At 42.3% G+C, this 24671-nt stretch overlaps 2 protein-coding genes across 2 annotated transcripts; both read left to right on the top strand.

The window, feature by feature from the left end:
- Positions 1–377: 377 nt before the first annotated feature.
- On the top strand, positions 378–3687 carry LOC146965264 (TLR adapter interacting with SLC15A4 on the lysosome). The gene is made up of 2 exons (XM_085764912.1): positions 378–625; positions 2038–3687. The coding sequence occupies exon 2, from the start codon at positions 2039–2041 to the stop codon at positions 2984–2986; it is 948 nt and encodes a 315-aa protein (XP_085621038.1). The 5' UTR covers positions 378–625; position 2038; the 3' UTR covers positions 2987–3687.
- Positions 3688–19725: 16038 nt separating this feature from the next.
- On the top strand, positions 19726–21571 carry nr0b1 (nuclear receptor subfamily 0, group B, member 1). Its single transcript, XM_085765567.1, has 2 exons — positions 19726–20605; positions 20940–21571. The coding sequence occupies exons 1-2, from the start codon at positions 19912–19914 to the stop codon at positions 21179–21181; spliced, it is 936 nt and encodes a 311-aa protein (XP_085621693.1). The 5' UTR covers positions 19726–19911; the 3' UTR covers positions 21182–21571.
- The last annotated feature ends 3100 nt before the right edge of the window (positions 21572–24671 follow it).

Here is a 24671-nt window from a genome sequence, read left to right as displayed (position 1 = left end):
GAGGAAGTGGTGACTTGGGTGTCATACATAACTGAGCATGAAGTCACACTTCTGCTTTGGGCTGCAGGGACGGGCAACAGAGGGAGTTAAGTTTAAGCTCTGCACAGTTATTCCACCACAAACCTGCAGATTTAACAAAGAGGCCACTGAGAACCTGCGGTGTGACTGTGAGCCAACATAAAAAACAAAAACAGGAATCAGCTACTGCTGCTGCACTTTCTGGGTTACTGATAGTTCGATGAGATGAAATCTGACTTTCTTTTCTGCTTTTAATTGAACTCGATCGTACAGCTGTTGTCTTTTACAGAGAAACATAACTTGTGGTTTCTTTGTATAGCTCGAAAAACCTTCCAAAGAAAAACACCTGTAACAACACCTGATGAAGAATCTGACGTTCCCACTTCCTCTTTGGTTGGCATAAAACAACCTCCTCTCACACACAGCTCTCCATACAGACTTACGTTTTAAACACTGTGGTACAAACATTTGGTGGGTTTGCATTAATAGACAATGAAGGGCAATAAGAAGTACTTTCCTCTGCTGTGATAAAGACTGTGGAAGGACATTTGGCTCCTAAAATCAAGCGAGCGTGCAACTCATTCAGAGAAATTGAATCCGGTTCAAGGTAGGTTGGTGTTTGTTTTATTCACGTCTCAATGAGTAAGGGTGTCTTTGTAAATATCCTCTTTTGGACTGATGTTTATTTTCTGTTTGAGGAATCAACATGTCGACTCTCTCTCTGATTTCCTGGACTGAAAGTTGTTCAAATGGTGCATTCAGAAAGTATTCAGACCCCCTCACTTTCTGTACATTTTGTTTTGCTGCCTTCTACACTGAAGACCTGATGGTGACAAAGCTAAAATCTAATCTTACTTCTATTTTTTGCACATTTATTAAAAAGGACATATTGAAATAAACCACTGACATGAATGTTCAGACACTTGGATTGAAATGTTCCTGTGGTAAGTGCAATTGATTTGACATTCCTTGGAGAGGCACTCGCCCGTCTACATCGGGTCTGATAGCTGACAATGTGTATCAGAACAAAAAAACAGGTAATGAGGTCGAAACAACTGGCTGCAGAGACAGGATTGTGTCGAGGGACATATCTGGGGAAGGCAACAAAAGAGTCTCTGTGGCGCTGAAGGTTCCCAAGAGCACAGTGGCCTCCATAATTCTTACATGGAAAAACAGTGAAACACGACCAGCGGCCAAATGAATGAATGGTGTGTGTGTGTGTGTGTGTGTGTGTGTGTCCACGAAGGCTCTGCATATGCCGTTAAACACACAATTACAGTGAACTGAAAACACAAAACAACACAACCAACACCACAGAGTTTGTCACTGTTTCTAGTCCCAATAAATGAAGTTCAGAGTAAAACGGGACTGATTGTAATTGATACAGGTTTTTGCCTCCTATTTATTATTATTTCTAAACGACCGAGATGTGTAAAGCAGAACAATGCATATACAGTATGTACAGCCTTTTAATGACTGACTTAAAAAACATGTGTATGCATATTTCTGCTTTGGTGTGTACAAATAGTTTTACTCATGAACCTAGGTCCTTTCTCCTCCCTCCACACGAGCTACAGAGATCTCGTGTGGAGGGAGGAGAAACTTCTTAAAAACGAAATAAAATCTAATTCTGTGTTTAACCAGTCATTACAAGGTATAAGTGTGGACTGATGCAAGAAACATTTTGTATCGTAAGCATAAGGCTTTAAAAATTGAAGGGGTTCTGAATAAGTTCTGAATGCATTGTACGTAGGATAACTTCAAACTCCAGCTGAAACAGCTTTTAAAGAGCAGTCATTCGTATAGTCATGAGTGTTCTTGAGCTTGTCATTGAGTTTTGTGCATTTGCATAAAGGCCCATCTAGGGACAAGCGTTGCCAACAGGCTGTGGCTATAATGCTGTGGTAGAGTGTTAGTGTGCACCTGCTCGTTCCTGTACGTAGGCCTGCTGAATATATATACACTTGTATCAAAAAGAGGATCGAATTGAACTTCTGAGTATGTGGGTCTTTGTTGCAGAATGCTTTGTGAGGGGAGATTATTAAGCATGGCCTTCGTACAATTGGAGGAGCTGGACTCCTTCCCATCCCCGAAGACTCTCCAGCGCGATCGTGGGCTGCCAAGAGCACCTGCCACCTTCATATCAGGCTCCACTAGACAAACTCCAACTGTTCATCGCAGCTCCCCTGAGCCAACTGGTAGCATGGACGACACAAGTGCTTCAGAGGAGCTGTACATTTCTCCCCTGCAGTCCTTGGATTTTCAGCGAGCCCATCATCCAGGCCGGCAGATGTCTGCAGAAATAGAGATCCCAGCTCAGGTCTGCTCAGGTGGTGAGTCCCCGTTCTTGGTTCCCTCCTGCTGTCAGAGCATCTGCCAAAACTACAGCGACCTCCACATTGCGGGGGACCAGGTGCTGCCTCTCTTGGCGAATGACGGCGAGCTCAAACTTTGCCCCGACGCCCAGCCCGCCGGCCCCTTCCTCCAGTCCTGTGACGTCCCCCCGGCCGTGGAGGACTCTCTCCCGGGGCAGATACCACAGGGTGGGCTTCAGCATCTACTGAGGGGAGGCTCCAGTCGCTGGAGAGTGGGGAGCGCCCGGGATCGGAGCTTTATGTTCCAAGGACGTGAGGGGCCGTTCTCCAACTCGCTCCTAAACCACTACCTGGAGGAGAAGCTCTTGGACCTGTACCAGCAATACATGATGGAGAACATGGCGAAAAGAGACTCTGATCCGCACTCGATCTGCCCCCTGCTGGGCTCGGAGCTGGTTCTGACCAGCCTGGACCAGATCACTCTGAAGCTGAGTCGGGAGGGGAACCTGGACGCAGGCCGGGCCAAGGACATGGTCCTGAGCTGCCTGCTGCGCGTGGCTGGTGACATGCAGTCAAGTGAGCTCAGCACTCCCTTACTGCAGATCTCCAATGAATCATCCAAGGAGCAGCTCACAGAGAATAAGGAGGAGTAACCTCTGTGTTAGGACACAGAATATGATGAAAATGCATTTTATTCTATCATCTTCTTCTATTAGCTGAGAGGATGTTTTCTATTTAACTAATACTCACCCTGAGGATGTATTGTATTTATGTATCATAAAGGTAATATTCAGTATTGCAATTGGCATTTTTGTTTGTCTGTGGGAATGTTAGGTTATTTCACAAAGGACAATGAAGACAGGAACTGAAAATTGACCCCCGCCCCTCTCTCCTTTTCACTTATATCAGAATATACATTAATACGTTCTAACATGCATATACGTACTATACTATGTGGTTACTGTTGTAAATGTCTCTGTGGTTTGTTGAAAAGGGAACATTGTGTCCCTATCGTGTAAGTGACGTTCAAGATCATGTAAGGAATAAAGTTTTTGTTGTTTACAGAATAAACTCGCGCTGCAAGTTTCACGTCTAATCAAAAATATGTTTTTGCTTTTTGTTACTCAACCTGGATGTTTGACCTTCACGGTGTTGAATGATGGATGCTCAGAGATGGACCCTAGAAGGCTTTTTTTTCTCTCTCCCTCACATTCATCTGGTCTCTGCGCTCAGCCTTAAATATGGATTTAACTTGTTCACATTGGTTTTGTCGCATTCCTACAGGTTTGGAAGGCGAGTTCAATATTCAGCTTGAAAAAAGTTGAGCAGAAGTAGGAGACGTCTTGTTTCCAGTCTGTTAAACTTCAGAGATGAAGATGTAAAAGATGTGATTTTAATGTGAAGTGAAGAATTTTTAATTAAGCAATTAAACTTGTTTTGTGGAAAATCCAGATCAGACAACAATAATTAATCAAAGCAGAGTTATATTATTCCTTTTGAAACATGTGGAGAGTTCATCTTTAAACAGGGATTGTTATGTTCAGAGTGTAGTCGTGTCTATTGACGATACTGCTGAGAAGCACAGTACAAAGCTCAATGCAATTGATTGAGCTCTCATTTTTACAGATAGTATAAAACACCAAGTATTAAATCAGTTTTTTTATTCATGAAAATATAATAAAGCTTGTTATACCTATGCTCCTTCAAAACGATGGTGCTCATTAAAGCTTTTCCCACATCGTGTGCAGTTTAATAAGCAGTCACAAGGGGGAAGCATTATCACTGAACTTATTAACCCTGATGACTTTGACACACACCCTCTGCTCCTCTCTTTTCTGCTGCTCGCCCTCCTCCTCACTGTCTGTGCGTCCAGCCAACACTTCCTATCGCCTCCGTCCTGCTGCTCCTAATCTATGATGTCATTAGGACCGGGTTATAAATCTGTAGCACGCAGGCAGCTGGGCATTAACACCAAATTTCACACTGTGTCTGTGATAGCGTTTCCTCTACTTTGTAAACAAAACACAGACTTGAGATAAGGCTATCTGCGCCGCATGATGCGTTCAATGAAAATATTGCACAAGCACAAATGAGGCACTCGACAGGGCTGTAAACCAGGGGACGCACACTAAATGCGACATGTTATTTTTCACGTTTCCCTCTATTTAAAGTGCTTTGAAAGTCCCGCGACTCCATTCCAGCTCAATGCAGCCATGGCCTTCTGAGCCAGTGTTTGATCAGCTTCCTTGTTTCCTGTCCAAACAGAAAGCCACAGGAGGAAACCGTGTTTACCGAGCTGAGCACTGAGTCAGAGCCCTGTGAAGTCTCAAGGCCACAGAGACACATGTTTGGTATTTCTGCCTCTATCCGGATTGAACATTCCAGGTAGGCTACATGTTAAAGGAACCGAGTCCTTTAAGACCTAAACAAAAACACACTCACATATAAATATCATTCACCCAATGCCAGGCCCGGCAGTGTGAGCGTATTCAAACAAACTGTTTTCTGCAGACCTTGGAAAAATGAAAAACAGACCTCTTGTTCCAGCAGAGGTTGAGAATTGTTTAAAGGGCTGAGGGCTCCATACTGCAGTCTCTTACACACAGCCTGTGGATATTTATTCATAAACCTTCAGGTTTACCATGTTGCACATAAAAGGCGAATTATTTACCTCTCCTTGTACCAGACTAAAGAATATTTCATTAACTTTTACCTATTTGAGCACAAATACAATATGCATAGAAAGGCAAATTGAATTTTTGAATTTAATTACTAGTAGTTTGTCCGAGACAAAAACTGAAGGAGAAGCCGTGAAATAAGAGCAGGGAGCGAATGGCAAACTGCAGTGATTAAAAAAAAAGAAGAAGGAAAAAACACACTTCTCTCATGGTCTAGCTATGAAACTAACGGGGAGGGTGAAGTGTTGGAGTGTCTTTCAGAGGTTCATAAAGTAATTTCCTTGTCACAAAGAGCTTTTAACATGGAGGGCGGTAGATGCAAGGCCACAAGATTTCATATCAAAGCCAAGGTCCTGGATACACTCTCAGTATTGTGGCTTTAATACTCTGTAGCGCTCTGTGGCTTGCCTTTATTTAAAAAGCTTTTTGCTCACAGGGTCCAAAAGTCTGGGACCACTTTTCCATTGGAGGAAGTGGTCCCAGACTTTTCGGACCCGACTGCGTGTTGCGCTGTTAATTGGAACAGTCATATACCGTTTACTTATGGTTTCTCCTTCCTTTGTGCCCACAGCACAGTTTATCAAGGCCTATTGATCGGTCAAGATCCTTTGAGTTCTTTACAGACACACACACACGCCACATACTCATATTTTCTATTTTACCTCGCAAACACTTTTTCCCATTCACAATTTAATACAAAGCTTTAAGAAATGAAATGCTCTCTTTCTCTCATACACACATACAGTATGTATCAAGGCACTTAATTCAATTAAACATTTGTTCAGAAGCCAACCCTTGAGAAAATGTGTGTTTTTTTTTCAGGTTAGATCTACTGGAATGACCTAATGTCCAAGTGGCAGTGTGCTGGAACATTTAATGACAGCCCTGCTCTGTATCTGGCTGATTGACACTGAGACATGTAGGTGGTGGAACGGGAGAACACACATTTCCCGGTCAGTTAGCCACTCAAGGTTGCAGGGAGCCTGCAGCAGAGCGGGTGACCTTGGCTAAGCTAGAGCAGACTGAGAAAGACCTTGAGAGACAGCAGGGCAGCAGGATCTGGTGCTCAAAGAGCCAGGGAACATAATGTGGCAGTGCTCGACTATATATTACAGCAAACAGTACCCACGTGAATGTGGAGGGCAACTGACTGGAAAAATCTAGCAAATGTTTCCTCCTCTTTATGAGTTTATACTGTATTTTTTGCAGATTTAATCAGTGACATTTGACCACATGATTTTGCGATTGTGATTTTTTTTTGTAAATGTATGTCCTGTTGAGGCAAAACTTTGTTCATATGATTTTATTGATTAAAATTAACTCTTTAAGTTCATATGATATACATCTTCAATAATAGTCTTATGTCTGTTGCTAGATCTTTATAAATGTGTTTGATTTTACACCCAGTTCTATGGAGATTTTGTGTTATCTTTTACAAATCCATTTACATTGTTCATTTTTCATTTGGCATTTTGTGCAACAGGGCAAACAATACAGTACAATCCCAGCCACAAGATTAATTCTTAACCCTTCTACCCTGAGCGTCAGCCTCATGTGTCAGACATTTCTGGCAAATCAGATGGAAAGCTACATCCATCACTGCAGAAGTGCAACATCCTCGCTCTCTATGAGGAATTTGATATCAGCCCCTCTAGAGAGAGATACAGGTTTCTGAAATTAGGTCAAACTGATAATAAGTTTTCTTTCATCCAGTCTGCAATAAACACATCTTGTCTTTTATCTATTATTATAACGCAGTTTTGCTTTTGCTTATCACATGGACCTTTTACTTGAAGCTGTTTGGCATGAATGCTATCAGTCCTTTTAATGTTTCTGTCTGACTGTTTTAAGTTCTTGTAAATTCTTATAAATACCTTGCTGCACGGAGATTTTATTTCTCCTTGTCTAACAATAAATATCTGAACTGAGTTGAACTGATCGCCACGTTTCCTCAAAGATCAGGGGTTTTGAGTTCAAGAGCACAACATTTACACACCGTTAAAAACTGTCTTTCAAACAGTCTTTCACCACCTCATGTAAAAGCTGTGAAAAAAAAATTCTAGTACTTTATACCTCCACAGAAAGCTCAAGGTTAATGGGCTTGAATAAAATGGAAAAATGTACAGGATGTGTTCCTTTTGATGCAAAAAGTTTGTGTATATCACATCACACTTGTGAGTTAGAAATAACAGCTGGCTCTCATGTAAGTGAAGTTCAGTGTACTGTCTGACAATATGCTGACATACTGAATGAACAGAGGCACACATGGAGCCAAGCAGCAAAGACAATTACATATTTAAAACGTTCAAAAGATATTAGGGGAAATTAATAACAACAGGGTGTTAAAGACATGTAGAAGATAAAGAGGTACCACTGTGGTGTTTTACCTAGTGACAGGGCCGGATAAAACAGCCTGAGGGCCACAGGGAAACAATGAGCTACTGGCCTCCTCTGTCTTCCAATTACAACGTCTATGTTTTGATGAGTGATAATTCAGTTAGTGGCAATATATTTACTTTGGCTTCAAAATATACTAGATAATACCAAATCATATTGGTGCTCCTGTAGAAAACACTGCAAACTTTATGGTGTCACTTTGAGACCCCGATGCTTGCTGTTCATCATCCAACAGTAAGTTTGCAGTAAAAGAAATATTCACATAATAATTGCTACCCAATGAACTTGGCCTCATCGGAGTCTGGGTTGGTTGTCTGCCAGGTAGTCCAACCTTGACTGTTTCACTTCATTATTTCGAAAGATTTTTTTTTTTGTGAAAATCTGTGCATTGTATATGTTCTTTGAAATAAATTTCTAGTTGAAAGTCTTGAAATATAGCGACTGAAGACCCGAATACGACCTATGCTGCCTGCCAAGGTACAGTAGTTCAGCAGTAAAAAAAAAAAAAAAGAGTGCCTTCTATAAACAGGAAGTTCAACAAGCTCAACAGGCATTTAGTGGAGGCCTTGGCCTTGGCAAAAGCAAATATATTTGTCAAGCAACACCCTGAAAAGAGAGGGAAATTACACTGGTACAAATAAACAGTGAAGAGAAGGCAGAATGATGTGCTAAAGCAATTTCTCCAGTTAGGGAAAGTCAATGGATGAACTTAAAGGGTAGAAAGGAAGGAGATGTCACACAAAGAACCTGTTGTAACTAAAGAATCTATTAGATTAATAAGGGTCAAATGTGACACACTTTAAAACCTCTGGCACCGATGCTTTGTTTAGACTTGGTGCTTACAACATAACAATGCACAGCTAAGCAAAATGTGACCTGTTTTTGACCTGTGGTCCCATACTCCTTAATATGCAAAGTTAAGGCAGGAAATAGAGGAGAGAACATGTGAACATGAATCCTACTGAAGTAGCAGATGAAACCGATTCAAGTGGAAATGATGTTGCGCCTTTGTTCCACCTGGTTGGTCTATATGAAAAATGGGAACACTGATGGGTTGGACATTGTTTCTTTGGCTTTACACCAGCAGCAGAGGTCAGGACGAGACAGATGACAGCGCTGTCGTCGTCGTGTTACACCTCGTGCCACTGGGAGAGGTCGGGTACATTATGTCGGCTTCATTTGGCTCAGTGTAAACAAGCTATAGCGGCACACAGTAATAAGGGGTCATCATGAAGGCAATATAGTAGGATCTCTGTTGACAAGGGCTCGATTGATGCGTCCACTGGTGCAGTCTCCACTTCACATTGTGACAATAAGAACAAACGCATTTCCTCACTGGTTCAAGCCACACCAGCTGAGGACATTGGATGTTAGAGTCTAACACGGTCGGCCGTCCAGCCAGCGCTAATCCAGAAAACTCCTCTGACCAATAATCATCCATTGTTCAAAATGAGGTGAAGAGAATTATTGAAGCAACTTTTACATACAATTTTCTTATCAGTCACAGTTGCTTATATGTCACTCAAGTTGCAAAAGTGGTCCTGAAAACCATTAGTACGTACAGTAACATGGCCTCTAACAGGCTCTGGTAGACAGGATGGTGATGGATTGAATGAGGCTGGTCACATTGTGCAGACACCGGTGCTTCCTGCCCTGTGGTTCTTCATTTAGCGACAACTTCCAGTCCTGACAGTGTCACTGCTGCTGAGCTGAGCTAAATACAGTTCAGAGCAACACAAGTGGACTGTGTTGGTCCTATTTTAGAGAACACGATATCGGCCTTATGAACCAGGATGAAATACAGTAATCTGCCTGTTTCTTATTTATGTTTGCATTTAAACTTAAGTCCGATGCTTAGTTCTACCTAAATAATAGAAATTAAGTGAAGCGAAACTATTTTCCAGGCTGAGACATTACCTCATTGTGATGAACGCGGCCTCTGTGGTTTATTTTTAATCAGTCTCACATCCTTCTGCCATAAATATTTGCTGGCAAACCAAATCTAGAGCTGAAAATAGACCCCAATAAATGCAGTGTTTACTATACGACTACGGTGGCCCTGAGAGCTCAACAGACTGCATTGAGAGATACATAAATAAATAAATAAATATATAATTCACATAAACATGCTGTAAATATTGCAATAAAAAAAGTTGGGTCCAGACGTCTCACCTGTTGCAGCGTGGATCACAAGCGGAGTCCTCGTCGTCTGAAACGTGGCCCTCCGCTGCAGGTCGCCTCCCGCCCTCTCTGTGAACAACAACCGTGCTTGTCACTCTTTCAAGACCCCTGGAAACACTTGTTTGTTTTGTCTGATTGCACCCGTTTTCTAAAGATGCGCTGTAATGAGCTCTCAGGGCCACCGTAGTTTACTTTACTGTTTGAATGAGGAAACTATAAGTGGTAAGTGGTAAGGAACACATGGACTTGAGAGGTTATCAGAGAGCAGCTTCATTGTTTGTCTCAGTCTTTTCATGGGATTTGCTGATAAAAGGGAAAACACAAAGCATCATCAACCATAACCTTTTAACCCCCTTATTCAGACACAGTAGGCCTACATAAAAACTACACACTTTTCTCAAGTTTTATTCATCCAAAACAAGTCAACTCAAGGTGAAACTGTGCAGTAAAGTATAAAGTATATATAATATATATAGTATATTAAGTATTTAGAACATTTATGCTGGATCAAACCATCTATTGCAGGAGTAGATGTTTAGGAATCTGTCTGTGTGATTGTGACAAAGCAGATTCCCACCAAAATCTTCCTGTGTTATGGATACAACTCCAGTGCCAAAAACATTGGTATTTATTGCATGTAAAAAAAAAAAAAAAGGCAACTACAACCATCAGAAAAAATACATGAAGAAAGGTGGTGGAGTAGAAGTACAACAAAACAATGATCTGGAAGTGGTTTCTAAAGTTTAAGATCATGATTTCCACAACTCCAGGACCTTCAGTTTGGCATAATAAAATATAGGAAGCGCTGCAGCAGCAAACAAAGCAAAGCCAGACACAATGACTCATTAGCCTGCAGGCTAATCACTAACAGTCTGAAAATGTTTTACTTCCTGAAAGGCGTGGAAGTCTCAATGAAACAAATCTTACTAAATCATCTTGCACCATTTCAACTAAATACTGAGAATTTTACTAAAAGAAAACTAAACTAAAAAAACAACAGATATGAATTAAAAAAATGGACAATCTGTCAAATTCTTTCATTTTTATTCCAAACATGTTTCACCCACTCATGTCTTTCACCTCATCACCTCAACTTTCACCTTTCTCCCCGTTTCCCTCTCCTCACCCCTTCACCGTCGCCCCCGCCCACGTCTCATCTTGTCATGCCAACATTGTTATTAGTGTCATAATTTACCTCCTTATGCAAACATGACCCTGTCCTCGATATGCTGTAAGGCAAAAATATTCATACTGTAGTCACAGTGAGACCAATAAAGAATGAGACAGGAGGGACATAAATTATTCCTCTATAGCTACACTACTCCATATTTCACTCAGCAGCCTCGCCGCACATCACGCAGACACTGAAATGCACCAGTGTCTCTCACATGTGTTTTCAGTAACGCCTATACATATGAAAAAGGAGCGTTATGTCATTGTGTGACACGTATTTGGATAAGGTTAATAGATCAGCAAGGATGAACAGAGATGGAGGGGAAGAGCAAGAGCAAGCGAGGAAAAGAGAAATGAATGCACATAAATGGAAAATGCATCCAGGAGTCAGGTGAGGCAATCTGCATTTTAATCGTTGTTATGTCTAAATGTATTTTTTACAGCACGGCCGTTGAGTAAATCCTTTGTGACTTGCAGGGATAGCGAGATAACGGGAATGAAGATGTGTGTCATCGAAGTGAAGATGGGTTTTTAAACAGCGAGGAGATTGGATGAAGTGGCACCGGGGCAACGCTCTGCTGTACGGATACGGCAGCACATACACCCTAGTGGGTTTGACCTTGGCAGCCTCTCTTCCCTCCTCCTTCCTACATGTTAACCCCCCCCCCCTCCATCCCTCTCTCTCACTAAAAACCACCACCACCACCACCACCACCACCACCAGGGTCCTACTCAACCTTGGCTAATTATTTCATGTCCCAGTGGCATATGTTCAACACACAATTTATCCACAACAAGGACATTACAACTGCAGTGTTCCACCTCTGCGCTGCCTCCCGCTCGCTCCCTCATGTTATCGACAGTCTGTTGTAGCCCGCTGTATTTGTGCATGTGATGGGATGAGTTATCTTTAATTCTGTTAATCTGACTGTGTGTGTGTGTGCCCCTGATTTGAATATTTCCATGCATATCATTATCATATTAAAGCTGCTATAATCAATATTTTTACAGTAACACCCAGCTCAGCCCATTCTCTCCAGCTCTATAGCAGCCCATTGTTTACAGCCTCAACCCCAGTCAACAATGCCATAGTGGCGCAGTAGGTTAAGCAGGCGCCCCATGTGTTGAGACTATAGTCCTCATGCAGGTGGCCCCGGTTTGAATCCCGCATCAGACAGCCCTTTCCTGCATGGCATTCCCCCTCTCTCTGCCTCCCCATTTCCTGTCTCTCTCGGCTATACTATCAAATAAAGGCATGAAAAAGCCCCCCGAAAATATATACTTTAAAAACACTGCCATATTTCCAAAACTGTTATGATCCAACCAGACTGCATATACAGTTTATATATATTTATACATCACTTGAGCATTTAAGCTGCAAAGCCAAAAAAAAAAGAAAATGTGAAGCTCCAGCCGTACGGTTCAGCTCAATGATTGCATCATTTTAATCTTAAGCAGAGTGAAACAAGCGTTGGTATCACACACTCATTACTACTTATAGGTAAAAAAAATTCCTCTTAGTGAACATACGTGCAGGATAAAATGCAGTTTCCATTGAACATACGGTAGATACAGTATGAGTGGCCTTGGCCCTCAGAGTCCGTTCTTCTCCTCACAAACAACCAATGACAGCGACTGTGTGACTGAGCCACCACCAACATTGAGGATATTCTTACATCTTCCACATTTTATGTGCCTCCAAGCTTCTTAAACCAATCTGATCTGAGTTTCTGACATGATCTGGGCTGTGTTCCCAAAACCTCTGAGCTCCTACCCTAATATTAAAGATTTTCTTTTTAAAGACTTTTAAAAACTAAAAGTCCTCTCAACTAATCCTCAACTGGTGTTTTCAGTCATCTACCACAAAGCCTAAGAACCATATCCTCTAACCGACATCCAATCATACAAACCACTACTGACACCATGCAAATTAAAACAAAACATGGCATCATGCAGCATAACTGTCATGACACATACAGTAAGAACACAACCCAGCAATAATCTGTACCAGTAAAAGCCAACATACAGTATCTGCTGCGTTGTTTGTTGTACACTGCATAACCTTGACCTTAAAAACTGCTACATGAATAGAAACAAACTATGGACCATCATGTCACGAGTGTGTGTATGTGTGCCATTTAGCTATATGCAGTGAGAGGCTGACAGCTGACATAAACAATGAGCTGTACTGTGTTCATTAAAAGAGACGCTCATTGTGACATGGAGCTGTTGCACTAACCGATGCTGTTGCTGCTCCATACAACCTACAACACACTTGTAAATGTGATACTGAAGAAAGAAATTTGAGCAGATACAAGGTTTCCCACCTGGTATCATCACAAGTTCAGTGTTACAAACATGTGAGGTTCATGGATCTGTCCATTTAACCCAGATAATACAGCATCTCTGTAACAGCACATACACACTGAAGGAAACACAACACAGACTGGTTCACATTTTTTATTAAAAATATTTGACTTGGGAATATTATGGTGCATTATTAGACGTTTCTATGCTTGGTTAGAATCAGCCCAAGTGGATCTAATTTACACAACTCCCCACATCACCCGTTCATCTCCGAGGGTTTAAAGGTATTTATACAGGATATGATTCAATCTGACAGACCTGGCATGTCTCTGTTTTAATCAATACAAATGTTTACACCAATTGTGCAATGGCTCGTGTCTCACTCACACTTAACATTCATCACCATGTGTCCATAATTTAGGCCTGAAGATTTTTCAAATGACTGTGCATTGTGACTGTGCATTGGGCTGTGAAGAAAATACAATGTGTGTAAACCCAAATAAATGTCCTTAATACAACAAATATGATTAGTAATTTACATAGGTGGCAGTCTAAGAGATTAACTACTGAAAAATAACATACTTATTAAAGGGATAGTTCAACATTTTGGCAAATTGGCCCATTGCCATAATCCCTATAGTCATAACAGTAGCAATAGGTTTGTTACTTATATTTGTCAGTGCAAGCTATTTTTAGAACGGCGGAGCAGAGTCGCGAGCTGCTCAGCGCTACGCTATGGAGGCTCAAGGGATTTCTTGGTTTTCCTCATCAAACTCATCAAATACACAACCCAACAACTCCAAAACGCTCTGGTGGACAAGTTGTGACCTGCACATTCACCACGCTATGAGATAATAACAGAACGTTACAAGACAGAGTTGTTTTAGAGGTAAATTCATGCAAAACAGCTGATGTGCACCTACTCCTAAAACTATAGGGATTATGGCAATGGGCCAATTTGCCAAAATGTTGAACTATCCCTTTAACATCTTATAGGGCAGCACTGGTTGTATTTCTATGTTTACCCCCAATGCTTAAAAGCTGCCATGACCCCTGCTCTGACCTGTATTATTGCCCCTGTAGTTAATTTAAACCGTGTGCATTTTATACTCGTGGGAATAAAAATATTGTATAAATCCACAACTGAAAATAGTGCCCAGCAGAAGCCGAACACACACACACACACACACACACACACACACACACACACACACACACACACACACACACACACACACACACACACACACACACACACACACTCGAGCTGAGTTTAAAGATTTATAACTCAGGAGGAGCCAGAGGGATTTAGGCTGACTAACTGAAACACGGCAGAGAGGTCTGAAGATTTTTGACGAGTGGATTAAGTTACAAAAATGTAGAATAATACAGGGACTCGCTCTCGAATGTGAAACGATATGACTTACAAAGACTCACAGTGATCACTTCACACAGCAGACGAGACATTAGGAAAATAGACGACTGAGATTTCTAATATGATCATTGTTTGGATAATGTGTGTGTGTGTGTGTGTCTTTTCACATTTTTTGGTTTTTGCATTTATTTCAGTATTTTCTCTCTTTCTCTAACTGCATTATTATCTTGTTTGTACTCTCGGGATTTACAAAAAAAAATGAAGACAAAAAAGAGAAAAAAAACAAGTGCTTCTTTACCTTATTTTTTAATCCAGCACATCGAAAGCAAACCTATCTTCTTTCTTCCTCTCTGACACACACACACACACACACACACACACACACACACACACACACACACACACACACACACACAGGCGCACACGCACACACACACACTTTCACTCCGCTGTAAGTTGGTGACATGAGTCCTTGGAAAGTGCAGTATTCAATTTGTAACTATTATGGAGACAAGGACACAGTCCTTTATGTGAGCAGCCACAGAGAGAAAATGGAGGCAGTCACTATAGCAACCGCCAGAAGAGCGCCCAACAAATCAACAAACAATGCAGTACAAGACTTTTCCAGCGGAGCCATTTAATGCAAAGCCTTGAATCATACAAAGTTGTCCTCTTAAGTTTCTCAGACCTGTCTTGGAGTGTCTGTGGGTATCTAAGCCCCAAGTGTTTGGTAAAAAACCTTGTGTTTTTCTTCACACTTATGCTTCAAGGACGACTCGGCTGAATCTGCCAAAGAGCTGTCTTCGTGGGTCACGGCAACCTCAGAATTTCATTTAGTGTGATCAGCCTTCAGGAAATGCTCACTGTTGCAAAAGTACATAACAATACTCGCTTATTGAAAATACTGTGTGTATTCACTTGAGCAATCTTCACTTATTAAAAAAAAAAAAGTTCAGAGTTTCAAAGTATTAGTCGTAGCAGAAGACTGAACATTATTACAAGAACTTTGTCTCTCCTGCAGTCGGTTCATCCGAGGGGTCACCAGTGAGAAATGGTAATGGCTACTGAGACAATTTTTTGCTCTTTGAAAAGGGAGAATTGAAGCTTTGAACTTTTCTTTATCTTTTCCTTCCCACTTTTGATTTCTGCGTGTTGCTCTCACATTCCCATGCCCTTTGCCACAGTAGCTTTCTTTTTTCTCGTTCTGACCTTGCTCTAAATTTCAGACACACAGTTGTAGCAGCATGGCAGATGCAGTCTGACTCCGACTGTCTGGGTGTCATAGCAATTTGTTGCAGAGGTACGGATCACAGACGGTGTTGTGTGCATGCACATACACATGGGCAAATAATCTTATTTGACAGTTCGCTTTTCTGTTGGATTTTTTTATTTTTCAAACTCTTGTGGTCCGTCTTGAAGTGGAATAGTTTAGTGATTTACTGTAGACGTGGTCAGACTGAGTCAGTAAAACTGGAATATGCTGGTTAACTGGTTACAGACAAACAGAAACATTGACTGTGCTTTGTGAGAAGCAGTGGTCATATCCCTGAAGACATGTGATAAGGCTGTGAAAAGGCCTTCCCATGCAGAGCCGTTTTACACTGGGCTTCGGACCAGCAGGCAGAGCGCCAGGCAAAGAGTCTGCTCCATAACACAGAAAATTAACAACAAATTGGACTTTGGAAGGTAATATCATGACTATGCCTACTTTATTTGAAGGTTTAGGTACAGCTTTCTGAAACAAACTTTTTTCTTTTCTTTTTTTAAGCAATGAGTTGATATTTTTCATGTTAAAGTGAAACCTCCAACGCCAGAAAAAGCTAGACATTTCAATTAAGTATTATTAAAATCTCTTCATCCAGTTTTAACCTTCAATTTATTCTCTTCATTAGATTTTCAATAATGCACTGCATTATTTCCATAATAGACATTTAGTGCGGAGTCTGCCATGCTGTGGATTCAGAGGGATCGATAATAAACAATTCACGACATGCAGCACATCTCATTTTATCTCACTGATTGCAGCATCCTTGTGCTCTGTGATTCAGTGAGATGGGGAATATTACTGTTTGTGATGCGAGTGTATAAAAGCCAGACTTTAACTGTTTCTTCACAAGACGTAAAACCAGGTGCCATCGATGTGAACGACATGACAACAGCGGCAGCAGATACAAGCTGATTAACACAGGTCCTATTAAGTTACAGCTAATGCAAACATGTTAAGAACAGTTAAGCTATTAAAACACTGTGTGGTTTTCTAACAAGACAGACCAGTTGCAGTGAGATAAAGGCGTCAGCAGACTGAACACCAGGCAAAGAGACCATCTTTACTGTGCCACTCATCTTGTGTAGCTACAAAAGATACCGCATCCAGCCGAATACAAGCCCAATTTAAAGCACCCTACCCTTGGATTATGGCGCATAGAGAGAGTTGTTGTCATAACGACAATACAAAGTAGGCTAAGTGATCAACAATGTGGTTTGATAATAGTTTGATTAGTTATAGACAAAGGAACATCTTTGTTGTCCAAGGATAGACGGCCTTTGTTGTCATGGTTACAGTAATAAACACACAGTTACAGTTGTAGAGTGGACATGGATTAAAATAAACAATACTGATTAATATTAGTAAATCCATCCCAGCCTCCTCCTCCTCTTCTTTACACAGACTGTTGGTGCGGATAATCTGAAATTGGATTTCTTTACTTCTCAGTCGATTATGTTGTCAGAAAAAGGTTATGTTTCCAACTAGGACACTCGGACGACCTACAGTGACACCGAACCTGCGATCCAAGATGGCTGCTGCTGCATCAACGGGTGAAGAAAATCTGTACGTTGCAAGAATTAGCTAACAATGATAAAAAAAAGTAGTTGCTTTTTTTCGGCTTTTCCTGACTTGTTACTAACTTGTACCTATGGACTTTTTTAAAAATGAGATTATTAAAGGGATAGTTCAACATTTTTGGCAAATTTGCCTATTGCCATAATCCCTATAGTCATAGCAGTAGGTTCATTACCTTTAATTAACACAATGGAGGTGAACGGTACAGGTCCTCTGTCCCTCATCAAACCCATTATATACACAATCCAACAACTACAAAACGTTCTTGTTGTGACCTGCACATTCACCAGGCTATGAAATAATCATGTATAATTATGTAACATTACAACACATGAAACAAATACTCAGAACTACTTGCGCTTTTGAAATCACCATGTCTGGAAAGTAGTTCCGGCTGCATTTGCCTCAAAAACAACTCAATCTCGTAATGTTACATTATTATTTCATAGCGTGGTGAATGTGCAGGTCACAACTTGTCCACCAGAGAGTTTTAGAGTTGTTGGATTGTGTATTTGATGAGTTTGATGAGGGACAGGGGACCTGTACCGTTCACCTCCATTGTGTTCACTGAGCAGCTCACGTCTCTGCCCCGTGGATCTCAAAACAACATGCACCGATAATTAAAGGTAATGAACCTACTGCTGTGACTATAGGGATTATGGCAATAGGGGAATTTGGCAAAATGTTGAACTATCCCTAAGAAATCAACATTATAGTTTGTCTGGCTGCATTATAAACAATAAACTCACTGACTAAATAGCTGCTCAGTGAGTGTTTGTGATGGCCTTTTTAATTTGGACCATTTTTGATTTTAAACTAAAAGTTGCATCGGTCAGAGCGATGTATTGCTGCAGACTGTGAGCTGGGCGTCAAAGATTTTGAATAAATACATACCCAAAAACATGTTTCCTTTGCTCTGTCACAGGGGAAGATGATGGCGAGCTAGAGCTACTTAAGAACACTTTGTGCAAATTTGATAAATAAACAAAGGAAGAGAAAGGAGGGCCCATGAAGGAGACAAAGAGTGACAGAGCACTGTGGCTGTCTTTTCAACTCTGTGCTTTTGCAACAAGACATAATGTAATCTCTCCTTGAGACGGAAGGATTTTTATAACCTGCACTGGCTGGGCCTTGAGCAGAAGAAGAGACAGGCTGAGTGAAGGCTGTTTATCCCACGCTGTCCTTGATATAAACATGTGAAAAATCTCTCTGTTTTCTCTCTCAGCTAAATCAATACAAAGACATTTGGCCTCTGAACAATGTTGTAACACTACTGCAAATGTTTTTCATCCTGCCTCCATTCATAGCCGCGTCCTTCAGCAAAAGAGAGCAGGGGACACTGATGTCCTGCTCACAGCTATTTCATTAATGTTGCCATGCACTCAATGTCATCCTTTCTTTACACCAAAGACAACCTTCTACGAGGACCTTCGTTTGACAGTGTGACGGTATTTGTTAGGTAGCCGCGCCGGAGCTGGCTGAATCTTTGGACCGAAAGTCAGGAAATTGGCTCAAAAACTTTTGCATTATTCTCGAAAATTTTCCTCATCCTGATATCATCATCTTCCCTCCGTTTGTTTCTGGTTAAACTCATCTGTAATCACTTCTGATTTCCTCTTTCCTCTCTGGTAGCAGTCAACCCTAACCTGCGATCCCTCTTAGGAGCAATTAAGATAAACCTCTAATTCATCTGCTTTATCCTGACCTGTCTTTCCAAAGTCTCTCATTCACTGATAGACCCCCCCCCACCTACCCCCCTCTTCCCTTCTGTCTGTGCTGCTTCCCATCCTCCTTCAGTGACAGAGGCAAGGAGAGCATTGAATCATGACATCATAATTCACTAGCTCCTGTTTTCACGGTTAAATCAATATCAGTGTGTCCGAGTCAAGGTTGGAGGCTGGCCTTCACAGCTCAGCTCTTCCTACTTCTTTCTCATAGAAAATCATATAAATTGTCCCTAAAATAATTAAGCCTTCAGATCTGTCGCTGGCCTATATTTTTTACCAGCTCCTGTCTGATAAACAACGCTGCCAGAGAGTCAAGGTAATGCTGAGAATAGAACCGGGCTCTGATCCCTCGTCTGTCTGTGCCTCTCTCTCTTACTTTTTCCCCCGTTTACTCTCACAGTTATCAGCTTAATTAACCAAGTCTCTTCACTTCAGTGCTGTATGTTAGACTTACACTCTGAGATCAAGTGGAACATGTCTCATATTTAATATTTAATTTGAGCCTTTCTTATCCTGAGCAGAAGAGAGTTGTTGTCTTGTTTTCTATAATTGTCTGATTTCTTGCATAAATTATCTTTAATGGGGCTGTGCATGTAGTTCATATGTGAGAACAGTGAAAGGTGTGTTTTTAAAGATGTGTGTGTGTGTGAGAGTGTGTGTGTCTCAGATAGAGGGAACGGGAGAGGAGGAGGAGGTGGGGAAGGAGGAGGTGCCTGAGCCTGGGGAGGCGGAATACGCAGAGTCTGAACAAGCGCTGGGAGCGCAGGGACAGACGGGAGCTAATATAAACGTGCTGCCCTTCAATCGGGGCTATCAGGGGCTAAGAAAACAGAGCTATCTGTGTCACTGACCTCCGGCGCTTCAAAGAGACAGTGGGACGCGCGGAGCTCCAGCGGCCATGGCCACGCTGGACGGCTGCCGCTGCCGGGGAGCCAGCGGCCGCAGCAACGGCAGCATCCTGTACAGCATCTTAAAGAGTGACAGCCTGGCGAGCGCTGAGGAGCAACAACACCATCAACATCAACAACAACAACAACAACAACAACAAACACTGCAACACTTGTACCATAAGACTGCCTCCTCTTCCTCCTCCTCCTCCTCCTCCGCTCCAGCCTCGCTGCAGGAGCTCCGGCAGCAGCAGCCGTGCTCGTGCGGCTCCACGCGGCGCCGCGGCGTGCTCCGCTCCCCGCAGGTCACCTGCAAAGCCGCGTCGGCGGTTCTGGTGAAGACGCTGCGCTTCGTGAAAAACGTGCCGTGCTTTCGAGAGCTGCCGGAGGACGACCAGCTGATGCTGATCCGGAGCGGCTGGGCACCGCTGCTCGTGCTCGGGCTCGCGCAGGACCGGGTGGACTTTGAGACCACGGAGACCGTGGAGCCCAGCATGCTGCAGCGCATCCTCACCGGCTTACCGGAGCGGCAGAGCGACACTGTGTCCGGCAGCCAGAGCAGCAGGGGGACAGCCGGGGCCGGGGGGGCCGGGGTGTCCGTGGTAGACATCGAAGCCATCAAAGCTTTCCTGAAGAAGTGCTGGAGTGTGGATATCAGCACCAAGGAGTACGCGTACCTGAAGGGAGCCGTGCTGTTCAACCCAGGTAGGTCTCCTGTAGCTACACCTGCACCAAACTTACTGCACACAGGAGACACACAATAACCTAAGTGCAAACAACTATTGTGTGCATGTGAGAAGTTTAGTTTGTGTAAAGTGTTGACTTGAGATACACATTCAGTGCGTGCATCTAAAGACAGAGATCTGAGAGTTCTGTCAACAACTATGCATCATTGAAATGGATGAAGATGCCATTAGTCAATAACATTTAACACATTTTATAGTTCATATTGATCCATTACTGTAGCCTCTCATTCACTTTCTCCCCTCTCTGACTTCCGTCTCCCTCTCCTCATGCTGACCCCCCCCTCCTCCCTCAGACCTGGAGGGTCTGCGCTGTCTCCACTACATCCAGTCTCTGCGTCGCGAGGCGCACCAGGCTCTGAACGAGCACGTCAGGCTGATCCACCGCGAGGACACGACGCGGTTCGCCAAGCTGCTGATCGCTCTGTCCATGCTGAGGGCCATCAGCCCCCCGGTGGTCGCCCAGCTCTTCTTCAGACCCGTCATAGGCAGCGTCAACATAGAGGAGGTGCTCATGGAGATGTTCTACGGGAAGTAGGTCACAGTCGGAGGTCTGAGGTGAACTCTGCGGGTCCAGCTGCCGGGTGGACTGACTGGGGCGGGGCGGGGTGGGGTGGGGGGGCAGGTGAAGAGGAGATTATGGACTGAATTTACAACTACTGTATGTGATTGGATCTTCAAAGGCTGTGAAAAGACCAACACAGGCAACAGACTGTGTGTGTGTGTGTGTGTGTGTGTGTGTGTGTGTGTGTGTGTGTGTGTGTGTGTGTGTGTGTGTGTGTGTGTGTGCATGAGATGAGAGAGTGAAGGATGAAGAGGAGATGGACATGTGTTATAAAAGAGGTAAAAATACAAAGCAGCTGCTGGAGTTCATAATTTATTTGTTTTTATACACACTATTTTTCTATAATAAAAGAGTACTCTCTGAGTTGTTGATTTGTTAAACTCTATTTGTACATGTGTGTGTGTGTGTGTGTGTGTGCGCGATATCAGCTCTTGCACTTTCCAGTGAGGGAAGCATGAAATCAGTCCTAGACAAGAAAATTCTCCTTAATCTCCTTGTGCGTAACTCTTGACGTATCACCTAGAGAGATCTGACTCATGCCAGCTACTGTTTACAAAAGTTATTGATATTAAGTTTTTTTTTTATATATACGTCAACGATGACGCGAGAGACACAGTTTGATTTTTCACACCAGACGTTGAGCAGGTATAAGTCAGAGAGTTGAATGTCTGTGACTAGTTCCTCTGGTGAAAGACCTGGTTAGACCACCAGAGTGCAACAGCGTACCACACACACGTCACTCTGCTCATCCACCCACACACACACACACACACACACACACACACACACACACACACACACACACACACACACACACACACACACACACACACACACACACACACACACTCGTACACACTCTCCTCACACAGACAGGTGCAGAGATGGTGTATGAAAAGGTGCCTGAGGTAATGTTCTACCTGTCCCTACAGTTCAGGCCATTGCAGTATAATTTTGTGGATGCAGACAAAAATGCCCCCAGCGCAAAGTATCCAGGGAGAGGATGGAGGATTTACTCAGGAGAAAACAAAAATCTGTCTAGTGTCTACCTGCAGAGGAGACACATCTGGAGATTTCACAAAAAGGAGCAACCACAGCCAGATTAAAGTAAACTAGTGGCATCATCAACATCATCCTCATCTTCATACAACATTAGGTTTCATCAGAGGTGGACAAAGTCACAGTGTAGATCCTCCTGGTCAGATATAACTCAGTACTATAATGGAAATAGTTCATTTTAAAAAAAAAGTACTTCTTAGAAATACATAAGTATTCAAAAATAAATTATTTTATGTCAACATATTTTTTGTTTTACCCCACATGTAGAACATAATGACTCCAAAACTAGTGTCCTTTTCAGATTCCTTTCAAGTTTAGTTTGTGATAAAGACATAATTATAACAGACAGACTCTATCTTAATTTCTAAATGTTTCAACCATGGACAGATAAGGTCACGGTGTTGTGCTCTGCCTCACCGTTAAAACACAGACAGGTTCAAACTGAGCAGTTCAAACATGGCCGACAACGTCCTCTTTTACTGTGAGTTTATCATATTTTTAACAGATACCAAAGCTGTGCTTCAAAGTAACAATAAATGTAGTGAAGTCAAAAGCACAATATTTGTATTTTAGTTGTTGCCTGGTAAAACTAATTCTCAAGTTAAGTACAGGTTGAGTACTGTAGGTTACTCAAGTACTTTGTAACTGTCCACCTCCGGATGCCAGTATCTCTATAGAGACCTTTGTGATGAGACACTAATATTCACCTTGGACAATGGGACAAAGACTTCCTGCTGGTACAGTGGGTACACACAGTCTGAACAAATGGATTTATATGAAGCTGAGTCCCTGAGCACCTGATACCTGCTTCCAGCAGCTCTGACACTTAGTCACTGTTCAAAGGCCAGATGGCCTGTACCTGTGTGAGGTCCCTGTGGCTTCGCTTGGCTCGCTCTGACTAAACAACCTGGCCAGGAGGAGGTTAGCACTGGATTTATTTTAGATATAGGCTATGCTGCACTGCTCACTTTAGGATTAAGGCTAGTGGAGGGAGTACTGATGCCTTTTAACAAAAACCACAGTGTGGAGAGATTAGCTACTCATAGTAAACCCATTTACATTTACTCAAACATAGGCTATATTATATTATATCCAAAGTAAAAGTATTCAGGGATGCCAGAAATTTGGTGATAGATACCAATGTCAACTAAACTCCATCTCTCTCATCATAACACAGCAAAAAAATAGCAAACAACACTATAGCGACAGACTGACCTACCTGTTAATACTGTGTCCCGCCGACATGGAGAGTTGTGGCCACGTTAACTCCAACAAAGTTAGCCTAGACAAGGCAACATCAGCCTTTATGAACGTTTTGTGTAAAACAACATTTGTTCTTCTCTCAAAGTTTGTTGTTCGACTTCAACACCTGTGGAGTTTCCTGCCCTCGTGAGTTGGAGAACAATTACAGTCGACTTCCTGTTTACACCTCGCATGCAGGGCCGTTGCTAGGAATTCTGGGCCCCCTTAAATAATACTAAAGTGGGCCCCTACCCCCTAACTTTTCCAGTTTTTTTTCTTAGACTGCGTACGTATTATCATTTTTTATTTAGCCTACTTTGTTTTGATGCTAATGCAGCATTACTTTGAGTATTAGTCAGGATCTTATGCAGAATAAATCAGTCATACAAAATTAGACTACTGGGGTTTTTTGTGGGCCCCACTGGGCGCTGGGCCCCTAGAATTATTATCACCTTTCTCCCCTATACAACGGCCCTGCTCGCATGCGCAGTGTAGCCTACAGCAGCCGGATGGAGATTGTTTTTGTTAGAAAACACAGTTTTAAGATTAAAACGTGACCTTGAATGTGGAGAATGCGTAGCCTATTAACAGCTTTATTTTTTTTCCTCCAAAAATAATACGTCCAGTGCGTTTAGAGAGTTGCAGAATAAGACTAGCCTATAACTTTCATGACTCATCTGCTCATCTCTTAACTTTGAATAATAGGCTACATCATAATTCTGGCTATTTGTTTATATTTTGATAAGGGAATTGGAAAAAAAATAAGTAAAAAGGGTACAGTATTTGCCTCTGAAAGGTAACAGTGCATAAAAGAAAATACTCACTTAGACAAGAAACTCAAAATTGTAGTTGGGCACTTGGTTATTTTCCAGCATTATACCAAATAATAGAGACAGGTGAAATGAAACAGGAAGAGACAGACAGAGACACAGACCTTCTCTGCTGAGGGGAAAGTTACAGAACGTCAGAAAAACCACCGGGTCATGAAATGGCCTCTTGTTTGTGTGTAGACATCAAAACTGGGATCTCTGCCATCAGTGGCTGTGCAGCAACATACGGATGCTGACCCGAGTGTGCAGGCCAGGACAAGGTGTACCATGTCACCTTGTAGCCATGTTCTAGATATGTATAGATCTTCATCAATGGGAGGTTTGGCAGGACT

This window comes from Trachurus japonicus, chromosome 21, assembly GCF_045865225.1.
Source record: "Trachurus japonicus isolate A0001 chromosome 21, Traja_1.0".
Taxonomy (NCBI): domain Eukaryota; kingdom Metazoa; phylum Chordata; class Actinopteri; order Carangiformes; family Carangidae; genus Trachurus; species Trachurus japonicus.
The sequence above is the reverse complement of the archived record's forward strand: the minus strand, read 5'-3'. Positions and strand labels throughout refer to the sequence as shown.